The following is a 15,048-nucleotide window of genomic DNA, read 5'->3' as shown; positions in this document are numbered from 1 at the left end:
TACGTTACGGCGCATGCGCAGCGCGGGACGTGACACTAATATTATAATAATAATTTAGAGGATCTATTGTTATTTAATTTCCACGTTCAACCATAGTAATTTGCAATATATTTTTATTGAGCAATATATTTTATTGATATTATTATATTTTAATGAGCAAGCAAGTAAATAAATAAAATTCTAAGTAATAAATAACATACGATAAACAATAAATATAACGATTCACATCTAAACTTGACGACTTATTTCTCCATCATTTTCATCACCAGATGGAACCACCATCGAATGCACGTATCTCGCTGAAATCTCTACAATTTCACCTCATTCCTTGTCTCGTGTTCCGCAAGTCTCGTTCCAGTTTCAGATACGCATCGTTTTCTTTGGTGCAGCGGCTCGAACCGGAAGCGACGACGATGAGAATGTAGCTTCGTCGTCGCTCAAACCTACGGAATGAACTGGATATTGACGTTCTATCCATGAAATCGACAGGAATCAGCAGTTCGCTCGCTTCTCGCGTTCCCAGCCAGCCAAACACGTACCACCGGAAATGACGATCCTCTGCGTGAGACAATTCTCCTGTCTTCGTTTTTCCCTTTATCGTCTGTTACCAGATAGACACACACACCGGTGTTGATTTTTCGTATCGAATGAGGATTGGAATATGTACGACCAAGGAGACAGGTTTTCACTTAGAGGTTATGACGATTCGAGCAAAGCTTCGACATATATACGGTGTCTTATCTTGAATCAATTTTCGTGAATATATTTGTTCGAAAATTCTTGTTTTAATGATCATTATTTAAATAATATCTAATTATTAGAAATGTGAAAAATTATTCATATGACAAATTTCTGACGTTTTTCGATAGAAACTGAACAGGATCTGTTCGATTTGAAACTTGGTAGAGATTCAAGGAATTATTTGTGTTTTTAATTATTTATAGATAGTATAAAATGTAATTATTTAAACGCGTATTTCTTGGTCTTTTACAATATTTTTCGATGCTTTTTAAGAATTTAATAGAACACCAGTATTTTTATTTTAGTTTCTCTTTCGTGCAGTTTCTTTTTACAATTTTTTAATTCTAGCCACGAGTTACACCCGCACTCAAAAGTTACGCAACGCTTATTACATTCGCGCGAAAAGTGGGAAAAGTTACGAATGATCGATAGCGGTATTTAATGTCACCACTATTAAGAAATATTTTTGCAGATCTTCGTACATTTCTCAGCAGATTTATTTCTATATTATTTATGTTATTTTGAGAAGTTTCAGGAGTTTCAACAATTTTTAAAATAGCATACGAAAATATAGAAGACCTCGCAAGTGGAACATTTATTTGGACTGTGGATTTTTATACATTTTAAGGAAATTTAAAATTGCAAAAATCTATAAAATATTCCAAGTATAGTAAACAATTTCTGCGTCGGTTTCATTTCTTCCATTGCATTCAGTGAATTATGAATTTGTACAAATATTTGTGCTCTAACAACGATACTTAATACAATTTGAAACTATGGAGGAAAATCGACGGACTTCAAAAGGAATTTGGCCGGTTATTTCCTTAAGATTTTCCGGGATGAATGTGATTAGCTTTCTCGAAAGCACGTTCAATTATGCGATATCTGGGAAACTTTGAATGTTTAATAGCGATGTTTAATGTCAGTGGAAACTTTTAATACCGGTTTTACTTGAAACGAAAGTTTCAAAACGAAAACCAACTGATACATTTTTCTTCTTCTTTTTTTTTTCTAAGTTTCTCTTTGGTTCAGGCACGTAATATAGATTATGGGATATCTTCGAAACTTTTAACGATCTAATAACGACGTCCAATAACGACGAAAACTTTAAATGCTTGATACCGATTTTACTTGATAATCGAAGTTTTAAAAGCGAAAGTGATTCCTCTTCTTCCTTCTGCTCCAGTTTTTTTAGATTTTAAAAATGTTATTTCGCATATAATAATATACATAGCTCATAAGCTACAAGGCCTATATAATAATAAGATGTAATAATAATAATTAATAATAAGATATAAGGCCTATAGTAAAGCAATTAGAAAGTAAGTGTAGTTTCGGGGAGACGCAATCGCGAGGAGAGACGTCAACGGGAGTCGTAAATTCCCGTTACGATTATAGCAATCGATCCCCTGATTTCCGTTGAGATAATAGGGCTGATTCAGTTAGTATAACACTGTGATTCACAGAATTATAAGTTATATATTTCCAACACTTAGATTACAGTTGAGTAGATATAAATAGATAACAACTTATCGCACGAAGATAAGATAGATATGCACGCTGGAGCAGGTCTCTTATAATTGAATTTAGTGTATTAGTGGACGTAGCACTATAGTAGACTTGGTAGAGGAGATGGATGTTCGACAATACTTAGATACAACCGACTTAGATAGTTTACGTGACTTACGCTCCTCTAGCGTTGTGTTTAGACTTAACCGTTAGGCGTTAGATTTAGACTGTGTAGTTGACTTGACCTTCCAGATGTTGCAGAAGAAGTTGACTCTCGTGAAGTCGTAGGAGCAGTAAGGTAAGGTGCTGTGTCGTAGGAAAGCTAGTGATGGGCGTGTCTAGCGCACGGGGCCATCGGATTTGTTGGTGACGATTTTGGCTAAGAGAGTGAGGGAAATAGGCTTCGTTGTTAATTGGTTAAACGAAGGTTGGTGGACTAGGAAGGGTCTTAGCTGCCCTCGATAGAAAGTTGTTATTAGGAAGCATCGTACGCGGGAAAACCCAACTTTCCCTTGTCAAGCCGTAGTAAACAATCGTCTTTAGAAAGTGATTTAGAAAAAGACATTTGTTGGATCTGAAGGACCCTAGCTAGCGAATTACTCGGATTTATGACGGGTCCTTAAGGCTATTGAGGGTACGCCGTAAGGATGAGCGGGCATCTGGTGTCCGTCTGGCCCGCTGGTGTATGACCTGGTCCAGGTAGAGAGTCGCCCGGCGTAACAGTAAGAATAATGAAAAATATTTCATTGCTACTACGAAGCTGTCCCGATAATTATGGTTGCCAGTGTACATAGAACGTATATTTTATTTTCGTTCAATATCGTACGCTTTACACGACAAAGATCATCGTTTATAATTGCCGTTTCGTCAAATATAAAACATTGAATAAGATAAAAGGGATACTCTAATGCAACAATAGCAGCTAACGATTAATATCGGCTTACTGTCTTCTTGGTCATCAATTTCAATTTTGTTAGTAGCAAAAAAAAAAAAAAAAAAGAAAAATGATGCCGGAAACGTCAAACGTTAACTCGAAAGACCCAGCGTTTCCTGTTTCTCTGGAAGATTTTTCGCCGTCATTGCCTCTGCTAAATGGTGTCCGATATTTCAGGCGGTAACGTGTCTGCTCCAGTTCGTGGGGCTAGTGGCATTAACCGGCGTTCTAGTCTGCCTCGTTGCCGTGTTGCGATTGGTGGAACTGGCCATCACCCTGATCAATCCTTTCACCGTTTTTATGCTTCACCAATCGGGCAAGATAATCATTGTGAGTATGAAAACGAGGTAATAGAATTCTTTTAGACACCCGTTTTATCAATGGCTGATATTATTGGACCATTAGGAACTGTAACAACGTTGGATGAACCTGCCGTATACAGCTAACTCTTCGTTGATTTCGGTGTTCTTGAAATATGTGCTCAAGGCCATAATTTTGAACAGCTCTTTCCTATACATGTATAAGATGTTTATATAGTTATCGAGTTATACACGAAAGAATTGCATTTTTTTAGCAGGTCGCCGAAGCCGGAAATGTGACACGTTTTTCAGGAAAACAACAAATTTTTGTTTACCTGTTGATGCGCGACGTCCTCGTGGGACTCGATTTGGTACTCTTAAACATATCGTATGGTTTACGCTGTGTGCATTTGAATCGCGAGTATTCATTTTGATTTGGGGGTTTCTTTTTTATTTCCCGGCTATGATCGCATATGACAGAAAATGGTAAACGAGAAAATTGGCATTTCGAGTATTGGCATTGTTGCACCAAACGTTTCCCTGAAAAATGAGTCGCCTAATATATCCACGAAAAGACACATTCGTATTATTTCTGTATTTTATACTAATATTGTTTTTGTTACTTTTTATACGATTTTGTACATTAGATGTTAGAACTATTGCGCGCGCGTGTGTGTGTGTCAGTATTTTCCCCTATTTTTTAACATCACTGGATTTAAATCGCACATTAATTCCGCCCCCATGCGACTGTTCCCGTTCACGAGGGCTGCAATCACTTAAATAACCTAACCTCACCTACTACTTTCCATTTGCAATTCAATTTTTATTATTTTTCCTTTAATACCTCACCACAGAGGTATTAGAAAGAGTGCTGTTAAAATTCATGCGAAGGTAACGAACATTACTTGCGTTTGTAACTTGAAAACCGAACACCCGATATATGTGTAGGAAAAGGTTGTTCAGAATGACGACCTTGACAACATATTTCAAGAGCATCGAAATGTGTGAGGAGGTAGCTATTCGACAGGTCGACCCAATTTTGCATTCAATTTCACTAGACTATAATCCAGAGACCGAAATGACAATTATTTTAAATACTTAAAAAGAGAAAATTATCGGGAAAAAGATTTTTGATTTGAAATAAATTTTTTAGAGTAAAGTAAATTTGTATTTAGATGGAAGTTAGGATAGTGACTTTTTTGTTTCCAATGTACGCGGGAATTTTGTATTTTAATTTAACGAGAGGAACTTTATTAAAATTTGTTAGCTCACGTTTCTATGCGCAGATCTATCTATCTGCCTGGATAAAGGAAGCGAGGGACACGATTGTTTGTGAAGTATATTATCAAACTTTAGAAGTAAGCAGCACATAAAACTGAAGAGAAATTCGTTTCTATTTTACTAATCCTGTGTTTCAATATTTGGAGAACTTGTTGGGAAACTTGTTAGGAAGCTTGTTAGGATTTAGTCCATCTATAATAGAATTAGTGGAATGATCTAGGGAATTATGTTGTGATATTCTAGTGAATTTAACGTCAGTGGTCTTGATCGTTTTTTAAGATACGTACTAGATTTCTAACTAAATTAATTAATTTAATTTTTTACAAGATTTATAGAAACTCTCAATTTAGTATTGCCACAGAGAAAAGGTTCTTAAAAGGTTTAGTCTCATTGGACTGGATTTAAAGATTTCCTTTTTAATCTGATTTGATGTATAAAAAAATCCCTAGATTAAAGTATAGTAACAATTCCTAGATTTCATAGACATAACACTTAAGTCTATCGTTAATTACATTGAACAGATTTCAGATGATTTTAAACTTGGAATGTGATGGTCGAATGTGGTGGAAAACAGAAGAGAATCACGTTAAAGTAAGATAAGAGGATCGTTAATGTCGTTCGGATTAATTAGTTTGTCGCGTTGAATATTCGTCGACGAGGGTTTGTCGTGTGCAGTTTGCCAACGTTAGAGAAAATGGAAAACTGTCTGCAGGACTGTGTGAAACCAGCTAAAATATTAGGTTATTACACGATTTCGTAATACCACCGTCGTCGTAGGACCTCGTCGTGCGGATTATTCGCGGAAATTAGATCATCCATTTCATGCTCTCCTCCCGGAATTTTCAGCCGTTAATAATTTCTTATACCGACGAATCATCATATATTTTTTTGCCAGATTCAACTAGGTACATACAGATTTTCTACATTGTCACCAAACTGACAAATCATGATCAAACGAATTGTAAGAAACAAACTCGTGCATTGTTCTATTTCTTGCCCTCTTTTTTTTCCTTGTTTCGATTAGTTCTTTTATAAAAGTTGGAAATATTCTTGCACAAGTTTATAAATTCTTTTATTTCTTATCTCTCGTTCTTCGTCTATTTTCATTGCTTTCTAAGAGATGAAAATATTGCTTTTTAGATTTATAGACTCTTTTATCGCTTTTCCTTTTGTTTCGATGCGTGCAATGAAATATTCTGTTCTTGAAATATTCAGATCCTCTCATCTGTTTCTCTTTTTATTCTATTACACAAGGTGCAAATATTGGTTGGTAAACTTGTAAATTCTCTTACTTCTTTTCCATTGTTTCTCCTGTTTCAATTCGTTTTATCGTGTAGAAAGAAGATATCTGGTGAATTTGTAGGTTTCTAAGTTATATTACTTTTGCAAATTCCCTAGTCTTTAGTGCCTTTTGTCATTATCTTGCAAAGAACGAAAGAAACCTTCCTACTGTGGATCCTCATATTCTCTTTATTCTGTGACAGAATAACCAAATATTTTCGAAATTAACAATAATTAGTAATAATCAATTCAAGATCAAGAATCATTTATGTATTTGGTTATAGTGTTAACGAAATTCCAAAATTTCCAAAATTCCAATAATATACAGTGGCGAACAAAAAGAATTTTGTAGAATAGAATAAGAAATATAAAACGACATTATAATTTTACACAATTTGTGTACAACGCGGAGTAGATGACCAAACAACTGTAAACAATATTTGATACAAAAGTTACTAAAATTCATAGTTACCAATTTTAAACTTTCTCTTGTTCCCCACTGTATACGTAAAAGTTCCCTATAGTAAGTGCTGAAATACTTTCGTAAGTCATTATACAGGGTAGTTCAAAATTCAGTTCCTACGATTTTTCAGGCATTTCCGATAGTCGGATAGAAAGATATCTCGAGCAAAAGTTAATCAGTTTCCGATCGACTACAACGTTAAGAAATTCAAAGAAGGTTTCACTTGCACAAAAAGTCAAGGTCATACATATTTTTCTAAACAGAACACCACATCTTTTAACACACCATCCGATGCATTTCTTAATCCTCTAGGAAAAAAAGTATGAAAATACTCGAGTCGAAGAATGATTAATTTAAACGATATTTGAACTTTAATGTCGTGAAACCTATCGCTTGAAGGAGGGGGAAAACGTTAAACCGAAACAGCACCGCACTATCTTCTCTTATTTTTTATGCGATAAGTTTCGCGATATTAAAGTTCAAATATCTTTCAAACTAATCATACTTCGATCCAAGTACCTTAACACTTTTTTTTATGAAGAATTAAAAAACATAACCTATCTGGCATAAAAAAATGTCGTATCGTATAATTGAAAAAAAATACAGTGACTTTAATTTTTCCATCGAAATAAAAGTTTCTTTGATATTCATAATGTTTCAATTCGTAGTCGTTCGACAGCTGAAAACCTTTGTTCGAAACATCCTTTTGTCCGACTATCGGACAAAGGCTCTTGGTTACTGTACCGCTGTGTGGATCAAACGAAATATTTAAAATACGTCGATAAATGGAAAATAAGTGGCAGGGCCGGAGAGCTCGTGGCCAGTTAATGTTAAATGCCTGGCTGTCCGCAGTTTGGGCTGAGGAAGAGTAAAAAGCTGACATCCAACGCTTACCATAAGATGCGCATGGATCGTGGACGCGCACCTGTCTTAGAATTAGAGATAGGTATACGTCAACCGGAAGTGCTTTACAACAGAAACGTGGTGTCAGGCTTGATGGAAGAAACGTTCCCTCGCGAGGGTGATAACTACAGGGCCGTACAAATGTCAGAAGTGGCTAGCGTCGGTCAGGATGACGAGGAGCAGGACGAGCAAGAGATAGAAGTTCACAGTTCCAACGAGGTGGAAGTCGAGAAGGTTGACGAGGACCGAGAAATCGAAGAGGCTGATGATGATCGTGAAACTGAAAAATCTGCTTCCGAAGAAATTGGATAGACCAGCGACAAGGAAGCAAACGAAACGCTTGAAGAGTCCATGGGAGAATAAATCTCTGAAGTGAATAACGACCATGGTGTCTAATGAAAATCGTCAGTCTGTTTTGAAATATATACATGTCTTTTCGACGAATTAAAAGAATTGTGTTGTTATTGGGTTTGCAAGTGAATTTGGTTTTTACCTTTTTGTAAGAAATTTTTATCAATATTAAATAGAACATAATTTTATTTATATTTTTCATAGAACTTGATCTCTTATCTTCTTCAAAAAAAATTTTTTTATTAATGTTTTCATAAAATTCGACCGATATTCTAACAAACTTCGATCTTTCACTGTTGGAAAACATTTTGTTTTCAGGTTATAGCAGTGTTTTTTAGGTTAAGTTAGAATTTTAGGTTAGGTTAGGGTATTAACTGCAAATTATAAGACTAGATACTGATCTGACAGCAGATCAATCTTCGTATCGATAACGTTTTATAAGATTTTATTCATAAGACTGAATTCTGGGAAAATCCAAATTCCCAACATTTTTCTTGCCACCGATAAACTTGTTCATTTATTTTGTTCGAGTCTGGTTTCCAGATTATAAAATCACATTGTCCAATGGTTGCTTTTTAAAGTACTTTTGACACTCTGGTTTCCGATTCTCGTTAAACCCGTGAAATTAAATTTTCCTCCGTTTTCCGATTTTCACGCATGCCTAAATCAAATCCAAAGTAAATTGCACAAATCGTGATAAATCGTTCAATGGGAATTAAGCGCGGACAACTTTCTCACAAATTTCTCAAAGGGAATCAAACGTTACGCCTTTAAAATTGAGCGTCCCTTTGATATCACGGATTCTCTCTGTAATTGAAGTAATCGTATAAATGTCTTTAAAATCTCGTCATCCGTTGATAATTCATTTTTCTCACGAAATTCCAATTAAAAACACGTCATCGTCTACTCGACTTTACACCGTTGGATGATACGTTTCACGCGATAATCGATCACAATTGGATATTGTTACACTTGCTTTTCGACATCTTCGATCATTTTTTTTCTCCTTCCCTTAACTTTTGTTTTCCTTCCACTTCATAGTTTCTGGAAGATCCGGTTAAAAATACAGGAAAATTGTATTTTGTGCAAAATATTCCTTTTATTAGGAATTTTGTTTTCTCTTTGTCCTTTTCCTAATTCGAGAAAGATCACGGTAACGGTGTGACAAAAATGCTATTTAATGCAAAATATCGTTTTTTTTTCGTGTTTTTCGCAAGTCGCGAAATATTTTCATAACAAAACTGCAAAATTTCATTCGAAACAAAATACTCACTTTAGTAGAAACTTCCATATTACATCGACCTTTTCTCATTTCTATTTTGCAGAAGATTTGATTACGTATACGAAAAAATTCTGGTTGCAATACAAATAAATATTTATAAACGAAGATTCATATATGTGGCGGCACTCGACAACGAATATCACCACTCGATACTAATTTTTACCGGACGACGGCAGCGCAGTGGTTAGCGCCTTAGGTTACGAACATTCGGGACCCGGGTTCGAATCCCGGTCACCCATAGTCCAATTTTTCTTCCACGCATCTAAATTAGAAGGAAAATAGCAGTACCCCATCAGCGACATACATTTACAGCTCAACATCTACAAGTATCGCGGACAACAACACTACACTTCATATATATATTTACATTTTACGCATTTCAACATTACATTTACATTTGAATTTAAGTTCATTATAGTAGATTTCAAACATCAAAGGATTGGTTGGTTGTATGTCAATAACTGCATAAAAGTATTAACATTTTTTGCAATAATATTTATTTGTTAAGTAGAAATAGATGTATATAAAAATCTTATTTACAGCAAAAAATGCATGTATAATAATGTCAGATAAATAAATATAAAAAAACATTATTTGGTGTAAGAAATATTGTATGGATATAATACTTCAATATATGTTTGCAATTTACTTATAAACATAGAAACTTATATAAAAAACTAAATATTCAGTTATGAAAAAGAAATATTAGAGCAATATTTATTAAATTAAATTTTCAATAAAGTATATTTTTTAGTGTATCGTCATTGTAAATTTGAAAAACTATCGCATTAATTTGATCATTTTTTTTCATTTTCTTCTCTTTTCGTCTAATTTCCAAGGGATCTCGTTAACATGTATTCTACATGTAAGAAGAATGGAATTAAACAATGCTAATTTCCAAGAATTTTAATTAGAATTGCAAAAAAATTCTAATTCTAAGAATTCACCGTTGCAGTTTGTAAAATCCTGTTTCTCATCTAATTCTTCTATAAAAATTCTTCTCGGCCTTTAATGAATAATATTAGAAATGCAAAAAAAGAAAAAGAAAAACAAGAAAGATAGAAAGAATATTAGTATTTTATTATTTTGATTATAGAAAAATTGGTAGAACTTTCGCGTCAAATATTTTGTCGTTATTTTCAATATTCATGGAAAATCAGGGAATTTTGGATGAATTCAGATTTCGCGATAATTAGTGGCTTAATTTATGATCGGTCCACAGTTTCGCGAATTATAATACATCATTCTGATGTCAGGATAATTAGATTTATTGCACGCTCGACTAATGGCTTTCCATCGCGAATGAGAATTTTTTCACCTATATCTTCGCTACTTTTATTTTCTATCAAACGAGCCACAGATAATTAGGTTGGAAGAAAATGTGCCAAGCGAAAAGCATGCGAAAAAATTCTTTCTGTAACATCACAAAACGCTATCTGTCTGTTATTTGAGTTGAAATTAAAGAAAAAGAAAAAATATATAATTTTGAAATAAAATTTCGAAGATATTTTTTGAAACGTCTTAACAATGTGAAAATTTTCAACAGTTTTATTTTTCCGATGCTCGTCCCCGGTTTTCCAGAAGATTTAAAATGAAACTGGAAGCCGAGGAAAAAAGGCGCGAACATTTTTGCATAAAAGATATTTTCATCGTGGACTCTGTCAGTTTCTTTTCCCATATTTTACTTTTTTTTTTGTCCCCTCCCCCTTTTTTTCATTTCCTGTCAAATGCGTTCTCTTTTTCATTAGGTCATCCTGCGAGTTCAGGTCGCGCAGAGAAATTCATTTCGCTTGGCAACAAAGAGAAGAAGATGGCTTTAAAATATGGGAACCATGCTGTGTTCAAAGTAAATTAGGAGCAGTATGTTATGAACATGAAATAACGTACCTCAGAATATTAACTTAGGGCGAAGAAACTTTCCCTTTGATCTTGGAAAATGAACGAAATTGCAGCAGAGTATTTTTCCATTGTAACATTCTTAGAGTAAAGGAAATAGTTACTCTAAAAAATTATTTACTACATTGCAACAAGATTTTCATAGAATTTCGTTAAAATCCTCTAAGGATATTGAAATCGAAGAACATGCTCCTTTATCACGTGAATTTTCAATCTCGACATCATAAAGGACATTTTTTCCCCTAGTTAATTCGGCAAAATTATTTTCTAAGAAATTTCTAAACAATTTCATTTTATTTCTATTTAATAAAAATTTCATTAAAAGTTCTTTCGATATTTCGAGATTTATTATTATTATCGTTTCAATTGAAGTTTACGATATTCAAAGAGATCGAACGATTGTCAATTATGATGAAATTCACGTAGGTTAGTTGAGTCGACGGACAGTGAGCAATGTAACGCGAGATGAAAAAAGCATGAAAATATTCGTTTATGAATTATGGTAAATTTTCAGCGTTCGTAATCTCGTAATAGAGATACACAAATATGAACGTAAGTAAATATTAATGACGAATATCGTGGAAACCGTGTGACAGTTCCTAACATTTGTCTGTAGACAATTATTTTATTATATTTTATTTTATTAAATGTTAGAAAAATATATCTGACTAGTCGATTGTACGTCTGTATGCATTTAAATACATTGGAGTTTTACGTAAGTTGTTTTTGAATACGTAAAAAGTGAAAAAGAAACTATTAAATATGAAACATGTTGCTTCAGGAAATGTTTATTTATTATATAAATAATATGTGCACATATACATTGACTACCGAGTGTAAAAAATTAAATTAATATATTCAACTGTAGCGTTATAAATACTCGTATTATACGTTACATTCGTGCTATTAGCCAAGAGAAAGCAAGTTGTTTCACGATCGAATATTAACACGAATGGGCAAATAATAATTATCTAATTATCGCAAAAGTGAAAAATTATTCGTATGAGAAATCTTTGACGTTGCTCGATAGAAACTGTACAGGATGTTTTCGATTTGAAACTTGGTAGAAATTCAACAAAATATCTGATTATAGGAATTATTTGTGTTTGCAATTATTTATTTATAGATATTATTAAATATAATTATTTAGACGCTTGTTTGATGGTATTTTACAATATTTTTCGATCCTGCTTCTTAAGAATCGAATAGAACCATCGATTTTTGATTTTGCTTTTCATTAGACGATCTCTGTCTTCTCCTTCGTGCAATTTCTTTTTGCAATTTTTCAATTTTACGACACTCTCGATCGACACTGTAAATCTGTTTGTATTTTACGTACTTTGGAAAATTTCTACTCGCTGGCTAACATACTCATAAATCATACTAATCGTATTATAACAATGCGTACGGGTAACCTCGTTAACGCGAATAATTAGAGCGTAGGAAAATTTCCAGATTTATTATCTATCAATTTTTCACGCAGCTCGAAGTTATTCTGACAGATTTGAGCGCGAAATTCCCCGGCTTAAAATATGTTGTACGACCGGAGTACGCGCCATATTTGAATACAGCTGGTACAGTGTTGCTGGGTTGGCTGATAGTGTCTTGGATTTCTTACGTAAGTTCTATCCTTTTTCACAATTTCATACATCTTTTACAATTTACAAATATTTACTCGCGATTTTCCTGGGATACATTGGCTTGGCAACTAAGTGATTGCGGATTGTGTCATTAGGTGGTAATGACAAAGTCCGCAATCACTTAGTTGCCAACCTAATATCTGCCAAATTTCTGCCCATTTTTATTTTCACTTACTTTCTCGTTTATTTTCATTTATTCAACGAACGTTCCAATTACACGGCTGATTAAAGCAGAACAAATGAAAATCTGTTTCGTATCGTTAATTAATCCGTGGTATTTTTCCATTCGTCGTTTGCTCTTTCACGCATCGTCGCATTTACAACATACTCAGTTTAACATTTACGTTCGTTCGTTAAATATGTCAACGTCATCGTCTACTCGAACAGTAATTCAGAACAATTTTTTATTCTGCATCAGAATTTGATTGTACGAGATTTTCTTTCAAGTATTGGCTTGGCAACTAAGTGATTGCGGGCTTTGCCATTAGGTGGTAATCCTGCCGAACGACAGCGTGTTTTACATAAATGTGAAAATATTCAATTAACCATGTAGTCTCGCAAGATTTGATCCCAAGTTTTCCCAAATCTCACTTTTATTATCGAATATCGATTATTCAAAAGAGTTTCGCTTTAGTGGCAATAAAATCTCAAAGTGTTTCCTATAAAACACACGATATATTCTACAAGTGTTTTCAAGTCAGGGATCAAAAATAACGGTTATGTCTAAAATCTTGGTGACGAAAGTCATTGATAAAGAAAAAATTGAAAAATTGAGAAATATTAATTTTTAAGTACTCTAGTTACGAATTACCATTAGTGACCATCAGAATGTTCTTCATTGTCCATAAGCATTGCATATGATAAATTTTTTTTATTATTTATGAAACATTTCATTTCTGTTTATTTTCTTTCCACTTTTATTTTCATTCTTCCTCCCTCCACCCCTTCTAGATAATGGTTATTGGTGACCAAAAAAGAATTTTGCCACAAACGATGATTATTTATCTATTAGAAAAAAAACTATAATAGTTATTCGTAAAAAAAAAAAAAAATCAATTAAACCAACCTACTACTTCTTACACAGCAACTTTACTCATCTCGACTATAACTATTATGGTCCTTGGTTCGAATGTTTCTGTAAAGAGTGTTCATAAAATTTGATCATTTTTGACGATACTGTATTTCATTGGGAATTATAAAAGTCCTTTATCTGTAGCTTATCTGGGCGTTCCTCGCGCCCCTCATGATCACTGTCATCGCCATAATCCTGATTTGCCCGACGACGGCGAAGTGGTGCGTCAAACAAACCATCCCCGGTATGGAAACCGTTTTCAACGAGTTCTTGGAAATGTTCCGGACCATTTTGTCGCAAATACGCGACTGATCAAATTTTGACAACGGCAGTTACGAGTTTAGTCGTAGTTGCAGCACGTTTTGTAACTGTGTTTCATCTAAACCTTCCATCGTTGATAAAAACGTTCCAGGAAGAATAGTATTAGCTGTAGAAGAGGAATTAAGATGAAAACTAATCGACTGTAAAAGAAAATTACTCATTTCTGTCAAGAAATTGTAATAATAATTTACAAAATAAAATTGGATATGTATTTCTATTTTTTTTTTTTTTTACGTTAAAAGAAATTTGAGACGTTCAGCGTTGAATCATAAATCGATACGTGGTATAAACTTGGAATAGAACACGCAGAAACATGAGGAAATACGGGGATGCGAGTAATGTCTCCGATTACCATCCAAACGGCTCGTGTTCTAATCCCAACGCACCCATCTGGTTTTTTTTCAACGTCAAAAAATACTTTTCCCATTGCACGATGCGCGTACGTCTTAAAATAAAAATAAAAGTCAAAATAAAAAAGCTCTCATATGCATGAAAAGAAAAAAATAATGGAAAACAAAAATGTTAAGGTAGTGAAAAAACGTATTAGAGGGTTATTCATCATAATTATCAGAGTAATCCAGGAAACAAGAAAAACATTTAAATTTTCCACAAATTGAGAAAACATACCAAATACATGTATATTAATAATATACCACAAAACGAAGTTTATGAATCTGGTAATTATGAATTTGTCGAATATCTCTAAATTATAAATTGTGCAAATCCCTGAATGTAACAATATAAACATTATTTACGTTAATTACTTAGCAGTATCAAAATATTCTAATAGTCAATCAACAATAATTAATGTGTTCGTTATTACTAATGAATTTAATGTTCGTTTACAACAACTAAATCCCGCTATTTAAATAAAATTCAAGCTTATCACAGTTTTAAAGGGGATTACCTGTCCGAAGCTGAACAATTTGAAAAGAAATAAAACAACCCATCGATAACAGGTGTAATTACTATTGCAGAAGATTGTGATAATTTAAACTTCATACTTGGGAAATTCAATAAAAGATAAATCCTGTGTCTGAATCAGCTCCATCCTTAAAAATCCACGTAACAAGAA

At 33.7% G+C, this 15,048-nt stretch overlaps 2 protein-coding genes across 2 annotated transcripts; both read left to right on the top strand.

Moving 5' to 3' along the window:
* The first annotated feature begins 316 nt into the window (after positions 1-316).
* LOC117242448 lies at positions 317-7,847 on the top strand. Its single transcript, XM_033509130.1, has 3 exons — positions 317-562; positions 3,362-3,514; positions 7,361-7,847. Exons 1-3 carry the CDS (start codon positions 548-550, stop codon positions 7,721-7,723), a joined length of 531 nt encoding a protein of 176 aa, XP_033365021.1. The 5' UTR covers positions 317-547; the 3' UTR covers positions 7,724-7,847.
* Positions 7,848-11,402: 3,555 nt separating this feature from the next.
* Positions 11,403-14,173, top strand: LOC117242518. Its single transcript, XM_033509251.1, has 3 exons — positions 11,403-11,492; positions 12,424-12,558; positions 13,797-14,173. The coding sequence occupies exons 1-3, from the start codon at positions 11,487-11,489 to the stop codon at positions 13,962-13,964; spliced, it is 309 nt and encodes a 102-aa protein (XP_033365142.1). The 5' UTR covers positions 11,403-11,486; the 3' UTR covers positions 13,965-14,173.
* The last annotated feature ends 875 nt before the right edge of the window (positions 14,174-15,048 follow it).

The sequence above is a fragment of the Bombus vosnesenskii genome, unplaced genomic scaffold (genome assembly GCF_011952255.1).
Source record: "Bombus vosnesenskii isolate JDL3184/JDL3185 unplaced genomic scaffold, Bvos_JDL3184-5_v1.1 scf7180000016274, whole genome shotgun sequence".
In the NCBI taxonomy this organism is placed as follows: Eukaryota; Metazoa; Arthropoda; class Insecta; order Hymenoptera; family Apidae; genus Bombus; species Bombus vosnesenskii.
The sequence above is the reverse complement of the archived record's forward strand: the minus strand, read 5'-3'. Positions and strand labels throughout refer to the sequence as shown.